Source organism: Triturus cristatus, chromosome 3_2 (assembly GCF_964204655.1).
Source record: "Triturus cristatus chromosome 3_2, aTriCri1.1, whole genome shotgun sequence".
Classification (NCBI taxonomy): domain Eukaryota; kingdom Metazoa; phylum Chordata; class Amphibia; order Caudata; family Salamandridae; genus Triturus; species Triturus cristatus.
In genome coordinates this window covers 1,063,852,662-1,063,873,037 of record NC_140584.1, presented here as the reverse complement: position 1 = coordinate 1,063,873,037, position 20,376 = coordinate 1,063,852,662, and the positions used below count along the sequence as shown (strand labels likewise).

The window sequence follows — 20,376 nt, the reverse complement described above, 5'->3', positions numbered from 1 at the left end:
AAGCGGATTCTAGGGGCCGGACTACCTGCTAGGTCCCTCCCTAAGGGTGGGACCAGGAAGGGGGGTGGTTACACCCCCAATCCGTTGTCCAGCTCGCCCCAGGTCTGGGGCTGGTGTGCCCCAGGACCGGATTGAACTGGCATATGCGCCGAGGCTCCTTGTGAGCCTCAGGCATGTCTGTTTCCTTTCAAGCCCTACCTGACCAATACACAAAATCCTGTCTGGGGTGGTGCTCGCACCTCCCCTGGCAGGAAACCCTTTGTCCACGTCTCCCAAGCTGGAAGGACTCCCAGCAGCAGGAGGGCAGACTTGTGTCTGTGGTGGCAGCGTCCATTTTGTGGAGCTGAGGCTATGTCTGATGTTACCCGGGTTTCAGGTTCTGTACATGTCGTGTCCCTCTAGGAGGGTGGAATGCTAACCCCGTCGCCAGAATTGGCGAGGGGTTAGTATTCCAATTTGTCTGACACCTTACTCGACATGTTTAGATAAAGCCAAACAAAAGATAGCATTTAACCGCGAGGTTCATAATGCGCTTAAGAGTATATGGTATGGCGATATCTGGAAACGGTAGAAGGAAGTTGTTCCGACTACTGCAGATAGGCTCCGCTCATGCCAGAGCACCATCTCACATAAAACCAAGCACTCTGCCTTCAGGATTGTTAAGGCCTGCCATAGGAGTGACTTATAGGTTAACATGTGTCCCATTTACGGTTAGGTATAGGCATACTACACCTAAGTAAGAGGTGGATACACCAACTTACCCCAGCTGAGCGATCAGCCAGTTGTGTCAAATTGCTAGGCCAGGCCAGGGGTGGCACAATACATGCTTCAGCCCCTGGTAGGCCTCAGATACACCAATGCCCTGGGTACCTAGGGTACACTAGTACAGGGGCTCACAGGGTGATCCAGTTCCAATGGGTCATGCACCTAAAGTGCATAGTGTCAATTTAGCAGAGAGAACAGCAGGCAGGGGGTCTGATTAGCAGACCCACAGCCTCAATACGTCGAAAACCAGTGAAGCAAAAAGCAAAAATTTGGGGTGACCATAGGATAGCAGACCCTACTCTCCTACAAGCAGGTTCTGCCATTGCCCACAAGCTCCCATCAGGAGGCATTGTTAGACTTCATAAGCCTTCAATAACAATTACCATCCCATCAGTTCTTACCTGCTGTGACATCTGGTGGGTTGACTGGCAATAGGGTGTGGTGTGTTTAGAGCCCTTGCTCACCGGGCTTCTAAGAACTGTGTACAGAGGTGGAGAGGATGCTGACTTTGTTGATACCATCACACTCTGCAAGTAGCCAACACCATTTTATGTCTGTGCAGCAGTTAACCATACTGCCACCAAAACCAAGAATGATGGACGGCTATTGGTTCCATTCACAAACCCAACAGAAGTTGCCTCTGACCCCAAAAGGCAAGGCGGCAGGAACAGGTAAGCACAGGAGCACAGGTTAAGAAATGTTAGCACTGCTGCTTCTTAGAATCTGAAACATTAAGGTTTAGATACTGACCCAGCTCTTAGGGTGGAGCCCGAGCTTCGGAGGTGCTGCCTGAACCCATAAAGGCAAAGGAACCCTTAGTACTGTCGTTGGCATCACAAATGTATCAGAACTTCTAAAGACTCAACAAGGTGCAGAACCAGTTTTCAGTGAGGTTAAAAATGGAAAACTAATTTATAATAATTCAGAACTATGAAAAATTGAAAAGTTGTGAAGCTACTTAAGGTTTGTGATTTGTCATTCGGTTTAATGTGGATGAATTGGTCCCACCAACAAAGGCAACAGAAGAGCAGCTCCAACCATTCATCTTCAGGTCCTTAAGACACGCAAGGAAGACGAAGACCACTAAGGTGGTGTTTTTCCCTTTTTAGGTGGCAATACATTCATAAACACAAAAGCAATGGTTTAGAAGCAGGTGTTCAATACTCACTGGCTGTCGAGGGCCATGTTGAGGTCATCAGATCTAACTTTGAAGAAGTTCAGAACGTGAGAGCAACGGGATATCTTGTTGGGGAGATTCAACAAGGTAAAGCAGTAATCGGCCAACGTGCTTTGCCTGTTCTCTGTTGATCTGAGGCCATCAAACCACTTTGGTGCTGAAAGAAGGAAATCAACAAAGTAATGTTAGATGTTGTACAATAGCTGTTGCTCGTTATGATCTAATCTTTAATCATGGGTGGTGGTTTGAAGCTGCTAGAGTGGAAATTGTAAAATGTGCAAACCCCCTACAAATAATGTTAAGGCTAAAGTTCATAAAAATAAAAGTCAATTAGTGCGTTTCCCCAGCACGATTAGGTTGACACGCCTCTGCTTTTCTGGAGGACATCAACCCAGTGATGGACCCAGCAAATGTGAAAGAAAGAAGCATGTTTGAAGAGAAGGAGGTTTCCCTTTTATAGGCCACTTCCAGTTTACTGCAAGGCCTTCACAAGGGCCGACTGTGTTTTTTAGCAGGAAGGAGATATCAAGTGGAGTTAGATTGCCTTTTTGGTTCAGGTTTCCCTTCGAGGAGTATTGACTAAGTTGAAAGAAGGGACGAGGAGGCATAGGTCTATGATTAGCATGGTAAGGAAATAAATGACTAAATTCTGAATCTTTTCCTGCAAATGAATCTTAGGATTATTACAAGGCTCATTGTAGTACGAGGGCTGAGCAAGCAAGGCCCTTAACAGGTCGATCCATTAGGGGTTCTAGTGCTGAGGCGGGATTTCAACTATGAAGAAAAGGTTCCCTCCCTACACCACTTTGAAAACAGCGTCACCCACAGATCCTTATGGTCGGTGGGTAGCGACTCTGCTGTATACAGTGGACTCGTTTCTTTGAAATGCTTTTCTTCTGCGAGAACAACCATCCGGACCAGGAAAGGCATGGCCTCGCAGTTCAGGCTGGACTGTTCCCATAAGGAGCAGGTTCAAGACTTATTTGCATAGGGCTGTGTCCAAACTGGGGTGACATAGTGAGCAAAAGAACAATGGATTAAACCCAGATCTCTTGACAGGGGGTGAGTGGTTGAAAAGTTTAATCACTCCGGCCATCATCTTGTTGTGTTCGCTATATTTGCCCTAAGTGGCCAAGGGTATGCCCAGACATGGGTCCCTTGATCGTTGTGCTACTGGAGTCAAGCTAGCCTGGCTGATGAGGGGTGATACCTCAAAACCAGTCCCAGGATGCTTGCTTCCGGTTCAGGGAGGACCTGGCCTGGCAGTTCGAGCTGGACTGTTCCCATGAGGAGGTGGGTCAAGACTGATTTGCATATGGCTGGGTCCAAACTGGGGTGGCAGAGTGAGCAAAACAACAATAGATTAAACCCAGATCTCTTGACTGGTGGTGAGTGGTTGGAAGAGTTTCACTCCGACCATCATCTTGTTGTGTTTGCTGAAGTCAAAGAGACTGTTATTTGCACCAATATCCCTCTGTACGGAACTCTTCTGTGGGGTCATTATCAATATATACTTTTAAGTGTGCTTCTGTCATACTGTAACATCTACAGATCTTGGATACAATTGGTGAAATTTGTTGGAGCTTTCTAATGGTTAAGCACCCTCTGAAAAGGATTCTGTAAGCGTCAAAATTATTGTAAAAATCTAGTAATCTGTGTTTAAAAAGATCCATTGGACTAAATAACATGTACATTTGTGTGCTGGCTCGGGCACTGATTTCGAGGCCTTCCTTGACTTGATGTAGGAGTTCCATAATCATTACTGGCATCAGATGTCTTTGAGATTTGCTTGTAGAGAAAGTAATTTCGGTTTTCTTTCTGGCTGTTTGAACTTTCATCATGCCCTCCAGCCCCTCATGGTTACAAAGGTGCTGACCTGTACCTGTATATGACTGATGAACACACAGTCATTGTCTCCTTCCTAACACATGAAGTACAATGGGATCCAGTCTGCATTTGTCTGGACCAACAGTTTCACCTGAGGGATGGGGGCGGGGCGGAGAGGGGGCGCATAGGATCTTCAGCTGTACTATCGATCCACGAATTGTGTGTAATACACACAGGAAGTTTTTTTCTAGCACCACTGTGTCTACAGTACAAGTAAGTCAGTAGCAGTGTGCACATTCGGGCAAATGGGGAGTCTAATTTCAAGTACGGTTGTTTTTCTTCTCCACTGTTGAATGTTTTTTACCTACTGGATGTCCCTCCCTTCTGAGACAAACCTTGAGCTGGTACATCATTGTTTACAAATGGTTTGTTTCAGCATCGAGAGGAGGTTCCCTTTAACTTCCTTTCGGTAAGATGTATTTCTGGTGATGGTTATGTCAGCCTGGAGAATCTAGGATTTGGGGCCTTTTCTTCATCCTAAACCCTATCCAAAGTTTTTTCTGAATACGGTGGCGCAATTTATCCAGGCCCAAATCTTATTGACCAGAATATTGTTCTTCCTCCTTCTCTCTAAACCATACTCCTGCCTACATCCAAGTGTGCTCTGCTTTACCAATCTACTAGAGTACGCATGGCATGCATGTGTCAATGATTCTTGTTGGTTATATTCGGTACAGCCTAGAAAGGTGACACGCCAATGCTTAGTTACCGTGGTGATAGATCCCTAATCCACCAAAGCAAGCTCCGCGCCAGGGAAGCAGGTCTCCAGCACTGAACTGCAGGATGTGCCACCAAGTGACAACCGTAATGCTTCTATTAGAGTGACATTTCAATACCTGTGTGCACCAATATGAATTGGTGGCGGGCGCATTCTGAGGATTTTGTGGCTAGTGTGATTGTACGGCTCTTATCTGACTCTTCAACAATTAATTGTCCTCTTTGGAAAGACTACAAAGTATAATTCGGCCAGAGTGGATGTATTTTAGTTTCACCGGTGCAGCGCTGTTGCCTGTCTCCCGAGCATAGATTCATCCTACATTAGTAAGGACCTGATGAGGGAGACAGCTAGACTTAGCCGATACATGTTGCCTGTGGCTATTCAACTTGAAGTACTACTTGTTATCTCACACCCAGTTCACTACTGTAGCCTGTGGGACTTTTCTCAGTTACACCCTTGAACAAAAACCCTAAACTCCCAAACAGACCAGTTCCATTTTCTTGTTTTTCAGAACATTTCAAACACCTGCATTTTCCCGAAAGTAGAATAAATGATTGAAAGCTTGTTTTTTTCAGTGGTTGCACTTTCAGTTCCTCAAACTGTTTCACTTACTAATAATATGTTTCTTGCACTAAGGGATCACTGGTGTAAACCTCATCATACTTTTTGAACTTTTTCAGCGGACTGTACACGTGAATGAGGAATAATGATTAGTCGAGACATACACTCCCCATGGACAACCAAGATGTCTCCTAAAATAGCAGCACTACTACTCATATGAAAGTTAACCTCCCAAACAGATAGATTATAGTTTGCAGTTGCCAAATTGCGATATATTTCTTTTTACAATATTACCAACTGTGGTCTACCTGCAGGATAAATACTCCTGTCAGTGCATCAAGTCTCACTCATTGTGAGTGAGATTCACACATTTGGAAGTCGGATTGACCTCTGAATCAAATTTTGTAAAATGTCACACATGGTGAGAACGGCTACAGCCTGACTTCTAAAATGCTGCTGTGCTCGGAGCTCTGTTGTGTAACAACTGTGTTTAGGAACTGTAGTTGCTGCAGGAAGCCATCCCACCACAGGCTAAGCCCTCCACCGACCCTTCCGTTGATAGGAGGGGATGCGTTGGGCACACAACAGATCTTCTAGACTAGCAGTGGATAATATATGTCCGACATTTAATCTGGACAGCTGCATATAGTATATATTCAAAGGACAACTGTATATATTATATATTCAAAGCAAGTGTAAGCCAGGATCTGTTAGCACAGTTGTTTGTGTTATTTTATTCGTTTTACCTTAATTTTATTGTTTTCCCAATTTTACTGATGTAATTTTTTCCACGTTCTCATTCACGTGAATCACATTTCCTGGAATGTCATCACGTATGCTAATTGGTAGCCCTAAAAATATTCTGCTCTGTATCTCACTCTTGGAATTAATATTTAAGCCACTTTCTCTTTCCGGTATTTACAAAGTAATCTTAGTTGAAGTTTTTGTCTTCATGGCCCTTTTACAGTCTAGTTTGCTGCCTTCAGCGTTCTCCCGCCCTCTTACGTAGGCAAGTATGGGTGCCGGGCCCTGGCTCCAGCTCACGCATGAATGGAACATGACAGGGCCAGTTTTTCCTTAAATAACCAACCCACTTCTTAATTAATCTGCGCATTACTAACTAGGTAGTTCCAGCAACAATACAGCCGGGTCACACACAAGAAGCCAGACTCCTGCAGGGCTGCCCCGGGCCCATGCAGGGGGCCCTTCTAAGAGGGCGGCCCCCCTTAGTGCCACAGGATGGCACACAAAGGGTCAGCCTCCCAGCGTTAGGTACCCTCAAGGGTCCCCCGTGCCCACGTCACTTCCGGGCAGGAGGGGGTGGGGTGGAGAGGTACTTATACCTCTCCCGCCCACTGTTCGCCCTCTTTCTTCTTCTGCCTGGACGCCGTTGCGGTTTCTTCCCCCCCCCACCCCTTTTTTTGTTTTCTTTTGTTTGCAGGGCAATGTGCATCGGGACGTTGGACACACCGCCGCGAAAATGCGTTGGGACCAGAAGATGTACGGGCCGGAGTTCTACTCACCCAGCTTGAGTGTGGTGCTCGATGGAGGCGTCATGCGGGGCAGGTTGGCCCCTGTTGGCGTCCATAGCAGTCAATAGGTATAAATACATTCTCCCTGTGCACTATTCCTGTGTAAGGAGTGCACGGCCGCTCTCCGCCCGCCACCCGCTCTTGGCGCTTTTGCAAGCGCCCGAGGCTCCTTTTGAACTCTCCCCGCCCTCGGACCCCTTCAACCCTTTTCCTGCCCGCTTTCATACCTGCTGGCGTCCATGCAGTCGTTGGGTAAAATCATCCTCCCTTTCACTTCTCCTGTGTAACGAGCGCGCGGCCGCTCTCCGCCCGTCACCCGCTCTTGGCGCTTTTGCACGCGCCCGAGGCTCGTTTTGAAGACTCTCCCCACCCTCGGACCCCTTCAACCATTTTCCTGCCCGCTTTCATACCTGCTGGCGTCCATAGCAGTCATTGGGTAAAATCTTTTGAACCTTTCACATTTCCTGTGTTACGAGCGCGCGGCCGATCTCCGCCCGTCACCCTTTTGAACACTCTCCACCGCCCTCGGACCCCTTCGCCCCTTTTCTGCCCGCTATACCCCTCCTCTGCGTGTGGTATACCATCCGCTCCCCTGCCTGCTCGTGGACTCGCACCTTCTCACGGGCCTTCCCGGCCTATCTGCTCCCTGCGCGGCATCTCATTCAATGTATAGTAGGTAGGAGTGATTGTGTTAGGCTAGCTTGTGTGATGTTGGGGTGTGCAGGGTTATGTTAGGGGGTGAGATGTTGTGTGATGTTACGCTATGGTGTGGATATTGAATTGTAGTTATATTTATATAGCGCTTGGCTTACTACTTCTGATGAAGCGTCGGGCGCTTTTGGCCGAGTAGCACGCTACCCCGGAACCCGAAGGATTGGTGGCGATTTAGTATACGGAGATATGAAATGGATTTGAGCGGTGGACATGTGAGTTTGTTATTTGGGTTGAAAAAGGATAGTATGTGAGGCTTAGGAATGTGAAGTTCTGTCATGATACGATGTTACGTCATTTGATATGTGATATTGAATAGGAGGTTTTGTGATGTTATGTTGGGGTGTCAATGTTATGTGACAGTGTGCTATGTAATGTTATGGTACGTTATGTCATGTTATAATGTTATGTTATGAAAGGATGTGAGCTATTATTGATATGATGTTATACTGTGGGCTGTTATATTATGTTATGCAGGTTTTATACAACGCTTAGGTGTAGGGATGCACCTGGCAGCCATGTTGGGTTGTAGCACATGTTGAAACATGTAGGTCGGAATCCATAGGCTGGTGTAGGATGGGGTGGGTCTAGGGTGGTGTGGGGGGCAGCCATCGCCGTGCAGCTACCTCCCTTGCTTGCACCAGGTACCGGTTGGGACCAGCTAGCATCCCCAGGTCCCCTTGGCACGCTTTTCTCCCTGGACTACATCGGGGGAGGGGCGCTGGGCCTCTGTATATTTGTGAATGACCTATGGTCTGTGACCTCTATTGCCACTTCTAGCCATAGATTCATACCATTGCAACTGGCAATTTGGATGGTAGGCTCTTTCACGTCCCCTCCTAATCGTGATTCACTAAGGGATTGCAAAACCCATTGTGCATGCCAGAAAGACTTTTCTGACGCACAAAATTTGTTTACTACATGGAACCATATTGCTGTCGGTTCCCGATGCCCCCCCCCACCACGCACTCGCTTGCCGAGTTTGTGCCCGGCCACACAGTCCTCTGCTTCCTCAGGCATGCGGGGAATTCAGCGCTCTGTTCCCCCAGCGGTTTGCGGTTCAGGGTTGTGCATTCCGGGCGCTCCCTGCTTATTTACTGGAGCCCGGAGTTCTGCTGGCGTGGGCACGCTCCGGGACCTTGCTGCGCCAGCCGTGTTTCCCGTGTATCGGGTAGGCGCGGGGCATGGATTGTCTCCGATGGGGGTGGTCTTCGGGACAGCGCGGGGCTGGGATCATGCAGGCAGCGCAGGCCCCACCCTTGACAGCGGCTAGGTCTCTGATTCTCTCAGGTAGTTTGGAACAGTCAGGCGTGGGCTGATGGCATGGGCACAGTCTCCCATGCTGGAAGTCAGGGGTTCGAGTCTTGCCAGCATTATCCTACAAGATATTTCTAAGATAATTATGCGGTGACAAGTTTGCACCGTTTGTATAATCACTCCATCATGTGAGCCCGCCAGAGGGCGGGTGGGGGGGGAATGCGGGGCAGCATCACTCCCCCTGCTGTTCTTTTACGGTGGGATAAACAATGACCCCGGGTGTCTGCAACAACACAAGCATCTAGTCTGTGGCACGGGGCCTTGCCGGCGGCAGCCTCCCACGTGAGGTCCTTTTGTGGGTAGTTTTGAAGAGGTTGGAATTCGTTTTGTCCATGATTCTACTCTCCTTCGTTGGGAATGTTGTCAGGAGCCGGATTGTAATTTGCAACAAGCCGTTTGGCTTTGGCGCCTCGATGCCCTTTAGGGTGAATGTGCCTGTTGTGGTGGATCGGCTAGTCGCTCTTGCCGTCACACAAGCCTTCTGACCACGGGGAGGTATTTGTAATTTTGAAAAGTGAGAACCCTGGTGTGCAGATACTGTTGATGTCATACGAGGACACAAAACACACAGAGTTTCTTCGGACACAAGCCATTGGCATCGCAGGTTGCCATTGCGGTGAATGGAAATAGATAGCAGATAATTGGTGTTGAGGTTTTTGGGATACTTATAGGAAAAGCGCGCATACAATAAGTCCATGCACACGAGTTGGGATCCGTTTCTAGTGAATTATCAACATTCTATTGAACTTTCAGCCACAGTTTTCTTTCAGTACACAGTCGGGAGGCTCCAGTACATACTAATTCTAGTTCGAATCTCAGAACTGCCTTGCTATGTCTGTCTAATGGCGACCACTGTGGCCTTAGGCGGCCATGGGGAGGATTCTAAAAAGGAAAAGATCACAGAGTAGTGTGTTGTGCCCAACCTCTTCCTAGCTAATGGACTGTTGTACACTGAGGCGAAAAGTCAGACGTCTCGAGGGCATCTCTAGCTTGGATAGTCATACTGCCTTGCGGAGACCGTCTCTTAGCACGTTTCCTTTCTGAATTTAGGCCGGTACCCCGAACTCCTGTCGGAGGTGCTTTGTTACACAGTGTGCTCTATTCACAGTGGGGATACGCCAGGCCTGTTTTGGGTACATACACTTTTAAGAGAAATGATTGTGAGGCGCTTGGTGACGGGAACAGAGGGGGTGTGCATCCAGTGCATGGTTTGGGACGGTGGTTTACGGTGCGTGGCACCAGTACTTAATTCTTGGCCCCGGGGCCTGTGACGGTCTGCCGCGTTGTGGCCCTGTCTGCCAGGTTTGAACATGAGCCCAACAACAGCTGTTTATTGGTGTAATATACTTTGATGACCATTAGTGCATGCCACCCAAGCCAATTTCTAGGCTTTGGTGTCTGGTATGGTAGGAATTGTTACCATTGTAGGAGTGCGATGGTTAGTAGTTATGTTGTTGCTGTCATTGGCGGCGCTCGCGGGGGGTTTTGGATGGTGCACGCTGCCTTCTCCGTTTGACGAGAGCCCTGGCTCTTGTAGTTTTACAATTTGACCACTGTGTGCTGCCCTCAGGTTTGCGAGCGGCTTGATTCCGTGCCATCCGGTGGCCAGGCACAGGTGTTTTTCTTGGATCGCCTTTGACAGCAGGGGGGGGGGGGGGGGGTTCCAGCATTGCCTCGCCTTGGTTGTGTTCCACAGATCAAGGGACGAGAACGAACAGTGACATGTGAGACGTCTTTGTGTTGGGATTGCCGATCCGGCTGGCGCGTGTCTCATGTGTGGTGTAGCGCTGGCAAATGTTGATTCTGTTTTAGCGCAACATTGGATGTTTTGGGCTGGGGTCGCTGTGAACTTGTCTTGCACTGCCTTCAGTTTGCGTGGCGGTGCGTCCGCCCTGGCTGGAACAGGACGGGGTGCCCATCAGTTTGTGGGAGTAAGGGTGCGAAACTATTTTGTACTGCTAGGGTGCCATAAGTGTGAAGGCCACCTGGGGGCAGTGTTTCTCGCGTTGGCTGAACAAGAATGATTATTGTTTTCAGTCACTAAGACCGATCAGGGGTAGTGCACCACTTAACTTCGTAAGCAGGTCGGGAATGGTTTCTCATACCCCCTACATGGCTGTGCGACGGGGCATATTTATCTGAAGCGGTGGATTTCACAGTCAATTCTAAGAAATCAGTATTACTTGGGGCCCAACTCTAACAGTCAGTACTGTGCACAAGGCATACAGCATGGTGGGACCGGGGTGCCATCTTGATTGCAAGGGACCTGCTTTTCTGCTGTGTGCTTTCTAACGCGGTATGTTGCAAATAGGGAAGTATGCTTGCTACCCGTCTTCTCTATTGGTTTGCGTAGCATTCCCCAGTTTATGTACAACTTAGGCCACATCCCACGAGTGAAGGGTATATGCACAGATAAGCCGAGCATACTGATCGTGGTAGCAGGTTCAGAACCTGGTAGGTACACTCAGACAACTCATCCTTCAGAAGTCGACAATTCATGTGCCATTCATTTGGGTGGCTACGTTACTCTGCACAAAGTTATCCAGAGGGGAAACATATTTACATTCAGTCCGGATGGAAAGTTAAAGGAACTTTGCAAAATGCTGCGGGGCTGGTGGCATGCCCTTACTTCTCTGAGGCAATAGTTGGGGGCGGATGGGTATGCAGGCAAGTAGGCCAGGGTGATCCACCCCTTGCTGTTTTCGGCGTGGGTGTAGGCTGAACCCAGTCTCGCGCAACATTGGCCGTCTCTATGTATGTGTCGCCGCGAACAGTTTTAGGTCTGAGCTGTTTTACTCTTCCTTCAGTTGGCCTTGCAGTGCGTTTGCCTGGGCGGTAACCGGACAGGGTGCCCTGGGTGGGGCAAAACAGTATATCAGTTTGGGGTGGACGATTGGGTGTTAAATAAGTTTGTACTGCCAGGGTGCCATAAAGTGGGAAGGCCACTTGGGGGGCAGTGTTTCTCTCTTGGGGAGCAGGAATGAATGTCTTCATTTACTAATACCGACAAAGGGCATGGCTCCATCCTTCTCAGCGAGGTAGACCAAAGAGGTTTGATATGTCCTCTGACTTTGATGATCGATTCATTCTTTGCTGTTTGTTAAGAATTTACACAACTGCCAAAACCGTAGGAAATACTTTAGAGACAATCTAGGGTAACGCCATGCATCTAGTCAGCAACCCAGCGTTGCAATTGTTCACAGGAAGGGCCTGTTGTTGTGTGTCTGTCAATGTTAATTGAGAGGCGGTCACACCTGGCACTGCATGTGTCAAATCAGTCAGGAGCCAGTAGCTCAGAGCCAGGCGTAAGTCTTAGGATAACGTGACAGGTGCTCAGGTAAGGCGCCTCGATACCTTCAGCTGGGGTATGTGCTAGCTCGAACCGCAAGGGACTCCAATGGCACTTCGCATTTATTTGATCAAGGTGAGCTTTAAGCAAGCAGTTTGAGCATCAGTAGGTTGGGTGGGCACGTCCGCTTCCGGCGTAGTGGCTTTTTGACTCCTGATGTGACTCCTTGAGTCCATAGTCCTGCTTGCGGTAGACAAAGGCATGTTTATTAGGGCAGGCAAGGCAGGTCCTGACAGGAGCTTTTGCAGTCATTCCTTTAGCAAGGATAGCAGATACAGCGTTCTGTGCGGGCTTGACAGCAGAGCGCACCATGCAGGTGGGATGATGGGAATCCCTAGGTTTTATAGGTTCAGTGGCCACCCTGGGGAGTGGCCGGATTGAGAGGTTAAGTGTAGTATGTACAGGCAAAATTTAAGTTGTTCGAAGGCACCCTGTGAGGCACCCGAGGTGACGGGGCGCAGTGTTTTGTGCATCTAGGTGCAAGCTCGAGTAGTTGTATAATATTGTGTGCAGCGCTTATTAAAGGGGCTAGCAACTGAGCAGATCTTTAGTTTGCCAGGATCCAAGGTCTGGGATAGGGCCGTCCATACATCCTGTGTGTGGCGTGACGTGCGGAATCCAATAAATGGAGGCATGAGTTTTCCACCTCGGATTTGCTGGGGTGGGGAGATGTTCTCCCCTCCCATCTTTTGGGTCATACACTAGGGGAGGCATGACTTGACTTTCCTGGGAAGGAAGGCACTGCGGTAAGATTTGAAGCCCTCCATGCGTAAGATGAGCAGCTAATTGGGGAGCGTATGAGTTATAGGGGTCAGGGATAACCCCTTGATTAGTATGGCGAGGAGCCCGGCCAGGGAAGGCCACGAATCCTTGTGCAGGGAAGTTAACAGTGCCATGAGTAAAATTCACTGAACAAAAGTGGTTTAGCTTCATCAGTGCAGGGCTTTTAGCAGGCCAAGTACACGGGGCATTTTGATTTGAGGGGTTCACCTGTCCAGAGTGAACAGGGACCTGTACTAGGAAGAGACAGGTGAATCAGGAGGATATAGGTTAAGATGCCTACCTTGGTGGGGCACCCTGGGGTGACGGTGGCCACACCCAGTGCTGTGGCAGAGTTACAGGGCGATCCAGAGGCTGTAAGGTACAGAAGCGTACCCTCTGCACGAGCACAGTAAGGGTGCTAAAGCCAAATATCCCCAGGGAGGTTCTCGCGTTGGACCCGGAGGAACGACGGCGCCCCGTTAGTCCTACGGGCGGTTGTGGACCTGAGCAACCGGGGGTTGCATGCAACGCTCCGCCCCGTTTAGCTGGGGGGGCGTGAGTAAGGGGGTGGACTGGTTGTCCACCGGTGGGAGGGTCTATCCCCTCCCCCAAATCTAACAAACACTGGTTGGCTAGGGCCACGGTGTATTTTGGCTCATCAGGTGGACAGGCGGCAAGGGGCTGCTTGCCCTGGGATCGCCCGTAAGATAACCCACCATGTTGGCATATCTATTATGAAAATAAACCTGCAGCAATGTTCTCCACTAAAAATGTGTCTTGTCTGATTATTTCTCTAAGTTATTGCTGTGGGAGGGATGGGGAGTGTTGCCGCTATTGGCACTAACATTCGTAACCCTTCACCCTTTCTCGTGGAAAGACTTTTCTGATTGGTAAATATCACAGAGCTTTAAAGAATTTATGAGCAACGAAACAGCACGTTTATTTTAATTATTGCTTGTCTCTTCCAATACTCATTGTTTGACCTTTTTGGCAAATTGCACTTTCAAGACTATACTCCAGAATCCCAACACGACGTTTCCATTTTGTGGGTTCAATAGCGGATTTCCCTTGTTTTACGTGCTGGTTTTGCACATTTACACTTTCAGTTTTTCTTCCTTCGCTCTTTAACTAGAAGGTTCTCAGAATAAAAGCAGCCCACCCTGAGAAACTGATTAGTTCATTAAAACTGAAGCACCTATTGATCCGTCGTTCTGCGCTTGCCCATCCTTTTACCTGTAAACGAGCAGGTGTGCAACCCTAAATCGTGTTTAACACCTAAGGTGCACACGGACAGTGCTTTCAAGGTGCACTCAAGGTGCACAGGGGCAGTGCACTCAAGGTGCGCAGGGGCAGTGCACCCAAGGTGCGCAGGGGCAGTGCGCCCAAGGTGCGCTGGGGCAGTGCACTCAAGGTGCGCAGGGGCAGTGCACCCAAGGTGCGCAGGGACAGTGCACTCAAGGTGCGCAGGGACAGTGCACTCAAGGTGCGCAGGGGCAGTGCATTCAAGGTGCACGGGGCAGTCCACTCAAGGTGCACGGGGCAGTGCTCTCTGCTGCCTTTGGCTAGGTTTGTGCTATACAAATACCTGCCGGTGCCTAATTTGTAAAATAATAAATGCTGAGGCCCAAAGTTTTGTTTCGAAACCCGCAGCCGGCTCTATCAAAGGTCGGGGTGACGACTACCAAGCCTGTTAGTCTTGATTCCACCTCATGCCTCTTTAACGCAGCCCCAGATACTCCCCACCTCTATAGATGTTACAGGTTTTCTTCCCTTCATATTTTCCACCTTAGTCAGTGTTTTCTGTCTTTTCTCTTCTACTTCTTTCCCCCTTTTTGATTTTTTCTCTATCTACCTCAACATTTGTTGAGGAAAAATAAGTGGTGGTTCTGCAAAATGAGTGCCTGTGGGCCCCATCACAAATCACCGGCTCAAACGAAGCACTGCATAGTTCATACATACCCAATATGTCGGGCAATTGGAACCCTAACTTAAAACTAGTTTAGCGCTTTCTTTTGTAGTTTTCAGTCATTCCTAGTAGTTCATTTGCTTCATGCACCCTGCATTTAGCAGGAGGTGGGCGCAGATTCGAATTTGCGATTGCAAAGTATGACTCCCCACATGCACCAAATTACACCGCACTTCGCATTCTGACAGGCGAGGGTGGCAGAGTAGCGCTCCCCCGTCTCTGCGTCTCACAACGGACCGCTCCTGCTAAATATGGAAATATAAAAATATGGAATAGTAAGTAACCATCTGCTGAGTGTAAGCTGCCACTCTCTAGCACCTTACACCCTGCGTGTGCAGTCTGACGGCGTCAGGAGTAGCAGGCAGGGGTCCCATGGGATGACGCAGTCTCAGGAGCTGCCTCATTCACAGTCTTCACGGTTTGTGTTAGTGTGTGTGTCGTGTCCCATTAATGGGCGGGGCTCACAAAGCAGACACATTTCAGATTGAAATGCTCAGACAGAGGTAAACTGTGCCAGGCAGGCCCACCGTTGGCTGGTGTGTGCTTATGAGGAGCAAAGCCAATCCCCACCATAGTGATATTAACGAGGTGGGAAATGTGCATCCCTTTCCAAGGCAAATTTAAGTGAATCCTTCGATGTGCAAGACTTGAGCTGCAGAGCACTGCACTGCGACCAGACCAGTGCTTAATTTGAGCCTGTGGTTTCCGGTGCTCGTACCAGCACTTAATTCTCAACACCGGCACTTATGACAGTCTGCCACATGGTGGCACTGTCTATCTGATTTAGAAACGAGGACAACAATAGTTGTTTATTCATTCAATATACATTAAAAAAGACTAATACCTGCTTCCCAAGCTATAGCTTTGAGGGCCTGGAATAGTCTGAATTCTCACACTTGTAGGAGTGTGATGGTTAGTAATTGTGTTTGTGGTGTCATTAGTCACACTGGCAGAGGCAATGGGTCAAAGCTGCAGTGGCCTCCTGATGAGGGCCTGGCACTTTAAAAATTAAGCACTGGACCAGCCTCTTCTAAACTCTCACCGGGAACCATAAGCCTGGTCTCTTTGTGATGAAAAGTTATTTTTACTTTTCAAGCTTCAAACATTACTCATATATAACTGCAGAAGTGTGAGTAGAAAGGTCTGGGGTTTGGGAAATTCCCAGCTGGACGGCGCCTCCTCTGCACCTGCACAAGTCAAATGACTTCCGCAGATGGACTTTCCTACATTCTATGCTGAAATATCAGATGTGCAAAACAACAGCGTTGCTTAATGTCAGTGTTTACATCACTTTTTTAAACTGCTGTTTTTGAAAGGCTAGATCCCTACCCGCTTCACCCAACGGAAAACGTTTTTGCCGTAATTGCTTCTGGCCCTAAGTCGCTATGCCCCATTTCCTTGTTTTTGTGTGTTTTTTTCCACTTATATCCCAGCACAGTTTTGTGTGATAAAAGTTTATTTTCATTAAGAAAACTGCCTGACACCAGGGCCAGACAGTAAATGAACCAGCTTGCTCTGTAAAATATATTCAACCCAGCCCACACTGCAGGAGGCCACCACTGGAATGGGGCGGAGGGCTCTTTATTGGTACATGGCAGCCCACCCTGCCCTAAGAGGAGCCTCCTCCTGGCATGCAGCCAGTTGTATAACAAAATGTCAAGGTCAACAAATGTTGCTGGATCCTGAGGCCCTAAAATCGAGAACTTGACTTCTCATCTATGTACTTTGAAGTACATGTAAGTGCGGTAAAGTAAAGTACACCTATACTTACCTATACATTCTTGACTTTAACAATAATAAGGCTTCAACATTTTTGCTCTACAATATTTTTCCAGTTGACATTCTGGTGAAATACCATGTGCCCTACCAGGGAAATGCCAGAGTGGCCAGTCTAGTCGTTCTGTACACGCCAATTTCTGTTTTCACTTTAAATGTTCTTCATAATCACTGTTTTCTCTTCAATGTTTTAAGATTTTGCAGGGTTCCTTGTGAAGAATCTCGGAGCATAATCATGGATGCAAACAGAGAAGTGGAATTCCAGGAGAGAACACCATGTAGGAATGAATATTTTGGAAGCTCATCGCATGGCAGTGATGTCAGTTGTTACCAGAAACGTTGCTCTCCTGCCTCCATCCAATGTATGTTTTTCAGGCTAGAGAGCAAACTAGTGACTGCCTGACATTGTGGACTAGAGCCAATGCAGAGCCCTTGCCTCAGCCAGAAGGACAAACAATTGATAACAATAGGTGGCAGCCCATGGACATGATTAGGGAGTCCCAGATGCACCAGCGGCAACCCTCGGGCTTGCTATTGGTACCCCTGGCACTGCCCTAACTACCCCTGCTGCCATGGGCCATGAAGGCCTCCACTGTAAGTGATCTGCTTACTTCCCGTGCCTATCACTCATTGCTCATCCCCTAAGCAACAAACAGGAAGCTGTTGAGTAGTTGAGGGTGGGACAAAGGGGTCACCTGGAGGTCAAAGGGTGTGTGATGCCACTTCCACCACTCCTGGCATTTTAGTGGCTCACCGTCCACGTGACAGTATCTTCAGTGCCGGAACTTGTGTGCACAAGCCTTACCGTGGAGGCCAACATAATGCCAGAGCCCGTGCTCTTCTTTTCATAAAGAAAATGAGTCTTTTTCAGTCAATAAACAGCTCAATATGTATATTTTCTAGTGCATTTCTTTGTTTGGTAACATTTTGTGGGGTCTATTGTGAATATTTCAAAAGCTTACAAATCACCTTTCAGTTTTAAATTATGCTAAAGTTGTCACTGAATTCAATAACTGTGTACAGCTGATGCTACGATAAGGTGTTTGATTGTTCTGAGCTCTTAGGACCTGCAAGAGTGAAGGTCCTTCTCATTTTCTCTTTCCAGTGGTCGCCTGCAGTTCTACTTCCACAGTCTGCTGCTCGGGGAATACCCACATATTTTTGATGAGCTGTGGAAGTACAGATGAGCAAAATCGGGGTCTTGTGTAAGGAGAAAGAAATGAAACCACGCATTTCACGTTTGACAGTTTTCACACTAAGCCACAGCGAAAGATTTCCTAGTTCCCCTTGTGTAGGTTATAGACCTCTTCCCTTTAAGGAAAACGGATTGCATTTCGAAATAAAAAAAAAACGCTTTATTTGAAAAGCACTCACAGACCTGGGGGTCTGCTGACCCCAGCAGGCCATCATCCCTGTGAGTGATAACCATTCCCAATGGGCCCCAAATTGCGACCTGCCTCATGAATATTAATGAGGCAGGTCCCTTGAGACCCACTGGGTATCGCAAACAGTGTAAAACACACTGCTGTACATAGCTGTTTGCGGTTTCCTAATAGCGAATCACAAAAAATCGCTAATAGGAACTCTCAAACGGAAGTCTATGTACACCTGGCCCTTGGTTTCTCTAGAGTTATCTTTATTACGTTTAGATGCTCAAATGTCGGATTTCAGAAAAGAGTTATGACGTCAATCGCTCACATCACAGAGTAGTATTCAGCCCTGGCAATTCATAGACGGCTTTTCAATGTCAAAGAAGACAGAACTTACAATTGGCAGTGTGTGGTATGAGAGAGGATTGTTAAGTGGTTGGCACAGGTGTGGACATGGCAAGACCATTAAGTGGGGCAGTGGGCCAGGTATGAGCAAGAGTGACAACAACAATGGCCAAACTAGTAGGAGGCAGAAAAAAAGGAAGGACTGTCATGAGGACAAAGGCTGAGAGTTGTGGTAGGACAGTCAATATGCCAATAAGAAGGGGTGTAGCAATCATTGGCAAAGCAGGAGAAGTGACACAAGGCATACGCTTTTGAAGGAAGCCACTGCACTCTAATTATAGCCATGTTTTACTAACCAATAAGTAGTGGAGTCCCATTTGCCTTTTGTGCAATAGGGCACGTGGCACCTTTGCCATGTCACAAAACCAGTGACCGCCTTCCGAACAGCACAATGAAAGCTATTTTCAATGATATACCAGTGGACACGTTTTACAAAGGATGAAAACAAAGACATATAATGACCACTAGGAAATTAAATGGAACAGAGAAAGAAAATCCGTAAAATGGCATTGGTATTGGAATGACTTTGCAGAATTAGGCCAAAGGGGGTTCATTTTAGTAGCACCTTCTAGTTGCATTCTTTTTTTTAAAACTTTTTATTGATAACACAAAGCATTAGGTTAAGACAGCATACACATATCTGTGATTAGGCAAAACAACATCATGACTGCGATTCACAACATATTCCGGCTCCGGGACAAGAACTTCATTAATCCTCACCAATGAACTTTCTGTTATAGTTGCGACGCCCTCGCAGGGACAAGGAGATAGTGAAAATAAATATGTGGTCCAGCTGCAGGGATTTCCTATCGTGACGCGGAGGCCCCCACAGTCCCTCCCAGCCTGGTCAGAAACTCACACCTTTCTCTCCGCAATTCCACCATGGGAGAAATACAGATATCACCCCTATATTTTTTCCACTTTCCCCACTTGTGGTCCCACTTTTGTGAGGGAGATGGCTTTACGGTCCATAAGATCTAACAGTAGCCGATCCTCCAGAAGGGAGGAGTCCGGTAGGGGGGCATCCTGCGGCATGGCCGAATCAATAGCATGGCTAATTTGAAGGTACCAGAAAGTCTCCGACGGCGCAAGTTGGTATTTAGTTTGAAGCTCAGTAAATGTGCCCTTCCTCCCCTTCACCCACATATCTCCTACCCTATAGATCCCAATCATGTCCCACTTATCAAATCCTGGACATGTACTGAGACGACCCAAGATATCCGGTTCCCACAGCGGAGTGGCTTTGGTGAGACGGTTATGCCACCCCAACTTTCGCTGAATTCCGTGCCACACTTCCAATTTTCGAGCCGTGGGACCAGTCAACCGTAGTTTCTTATGCTTCGTATACAATGCCCTGTTGTAACCCCCTTTCCCCAGGAGCCAATGGTCCGTTTTGAAATTAGGATCGTCATGCGATCTAAACACCCATCGGTTGATGACCGTCAACTGCGTCGCCTGATAGAAGAGGCGCAAATCTGACAGCCCTATACCCCCGTCATACCATCCCATGGTGAGTTTGTTAATGGCTATCCGCGGCGGTCGACCCTCCCACAACAACGCCCGCACCACCTCCTCTACTTGCGAAAAGTAGGAAGCAGGTATCTAATTAGGCGCATTTTCCAAGGTGTAGAGAAATCGCGGGAGGGCGACCATTTTGAACAGGGAGGCGCGTCACAAAAGGGTAAGGGGCAACGATCTCCAATGGGCCACATCCGACTTCAAGCGCTGTAGGGGCACCTTCAAATTCCGCTCATAAAACAAATTAACATCTGAGGTAATAAAAATCCCCAGGTACCTAAACCTTTGCGTCGCCACCAATATGTCATAACCTCTAGGACTGTGTGGGGGTTCCCACCAGAGCACGTGCATCTGGGATTTGAACCAGTTTATCTGGTACCCGGAGTGCGCTCCAAAGATGTGAAAAATGTGTAGTACCCGTTGTATGGAGCGTGATGGAGAAGCCAAATAGAGCAAAATGTCATCCGCGTAGAGCGATATTCAGTCCTCATGCTCACTAGTCCATTTAAGGCCCCTTATTTTCGGGTCTCCCTTGATCCAGACTGCCAAGAGCTCCAAAACC

The 20,376-nt window shown here is 48.0% G+C and overlaps 1 protein-coding gene across 1 annotated transcript in view; it reads right to left on the bottom strand.

Annotated features, from left to right (window-relative positions):
* NCF1 (neutrophil cytosolic factor 1) overlaps positions 1-20,376 on the bottom strand; it is a 134,296-nt gene that overhangs the window by 98,419 nt on the left and 15,501 nt on the right. Inside the window, exon 4 of the mRNA XM_085649798.1 lies at positions 1,934-2,099. Within this exon, the coding sequence (XP_085505924.1) occupies positions 1,934-2,099 (166 nt within the window). The remainder of the gene's footprint in view (positions 1-1,933; positions 2,100-20,376) is intronic.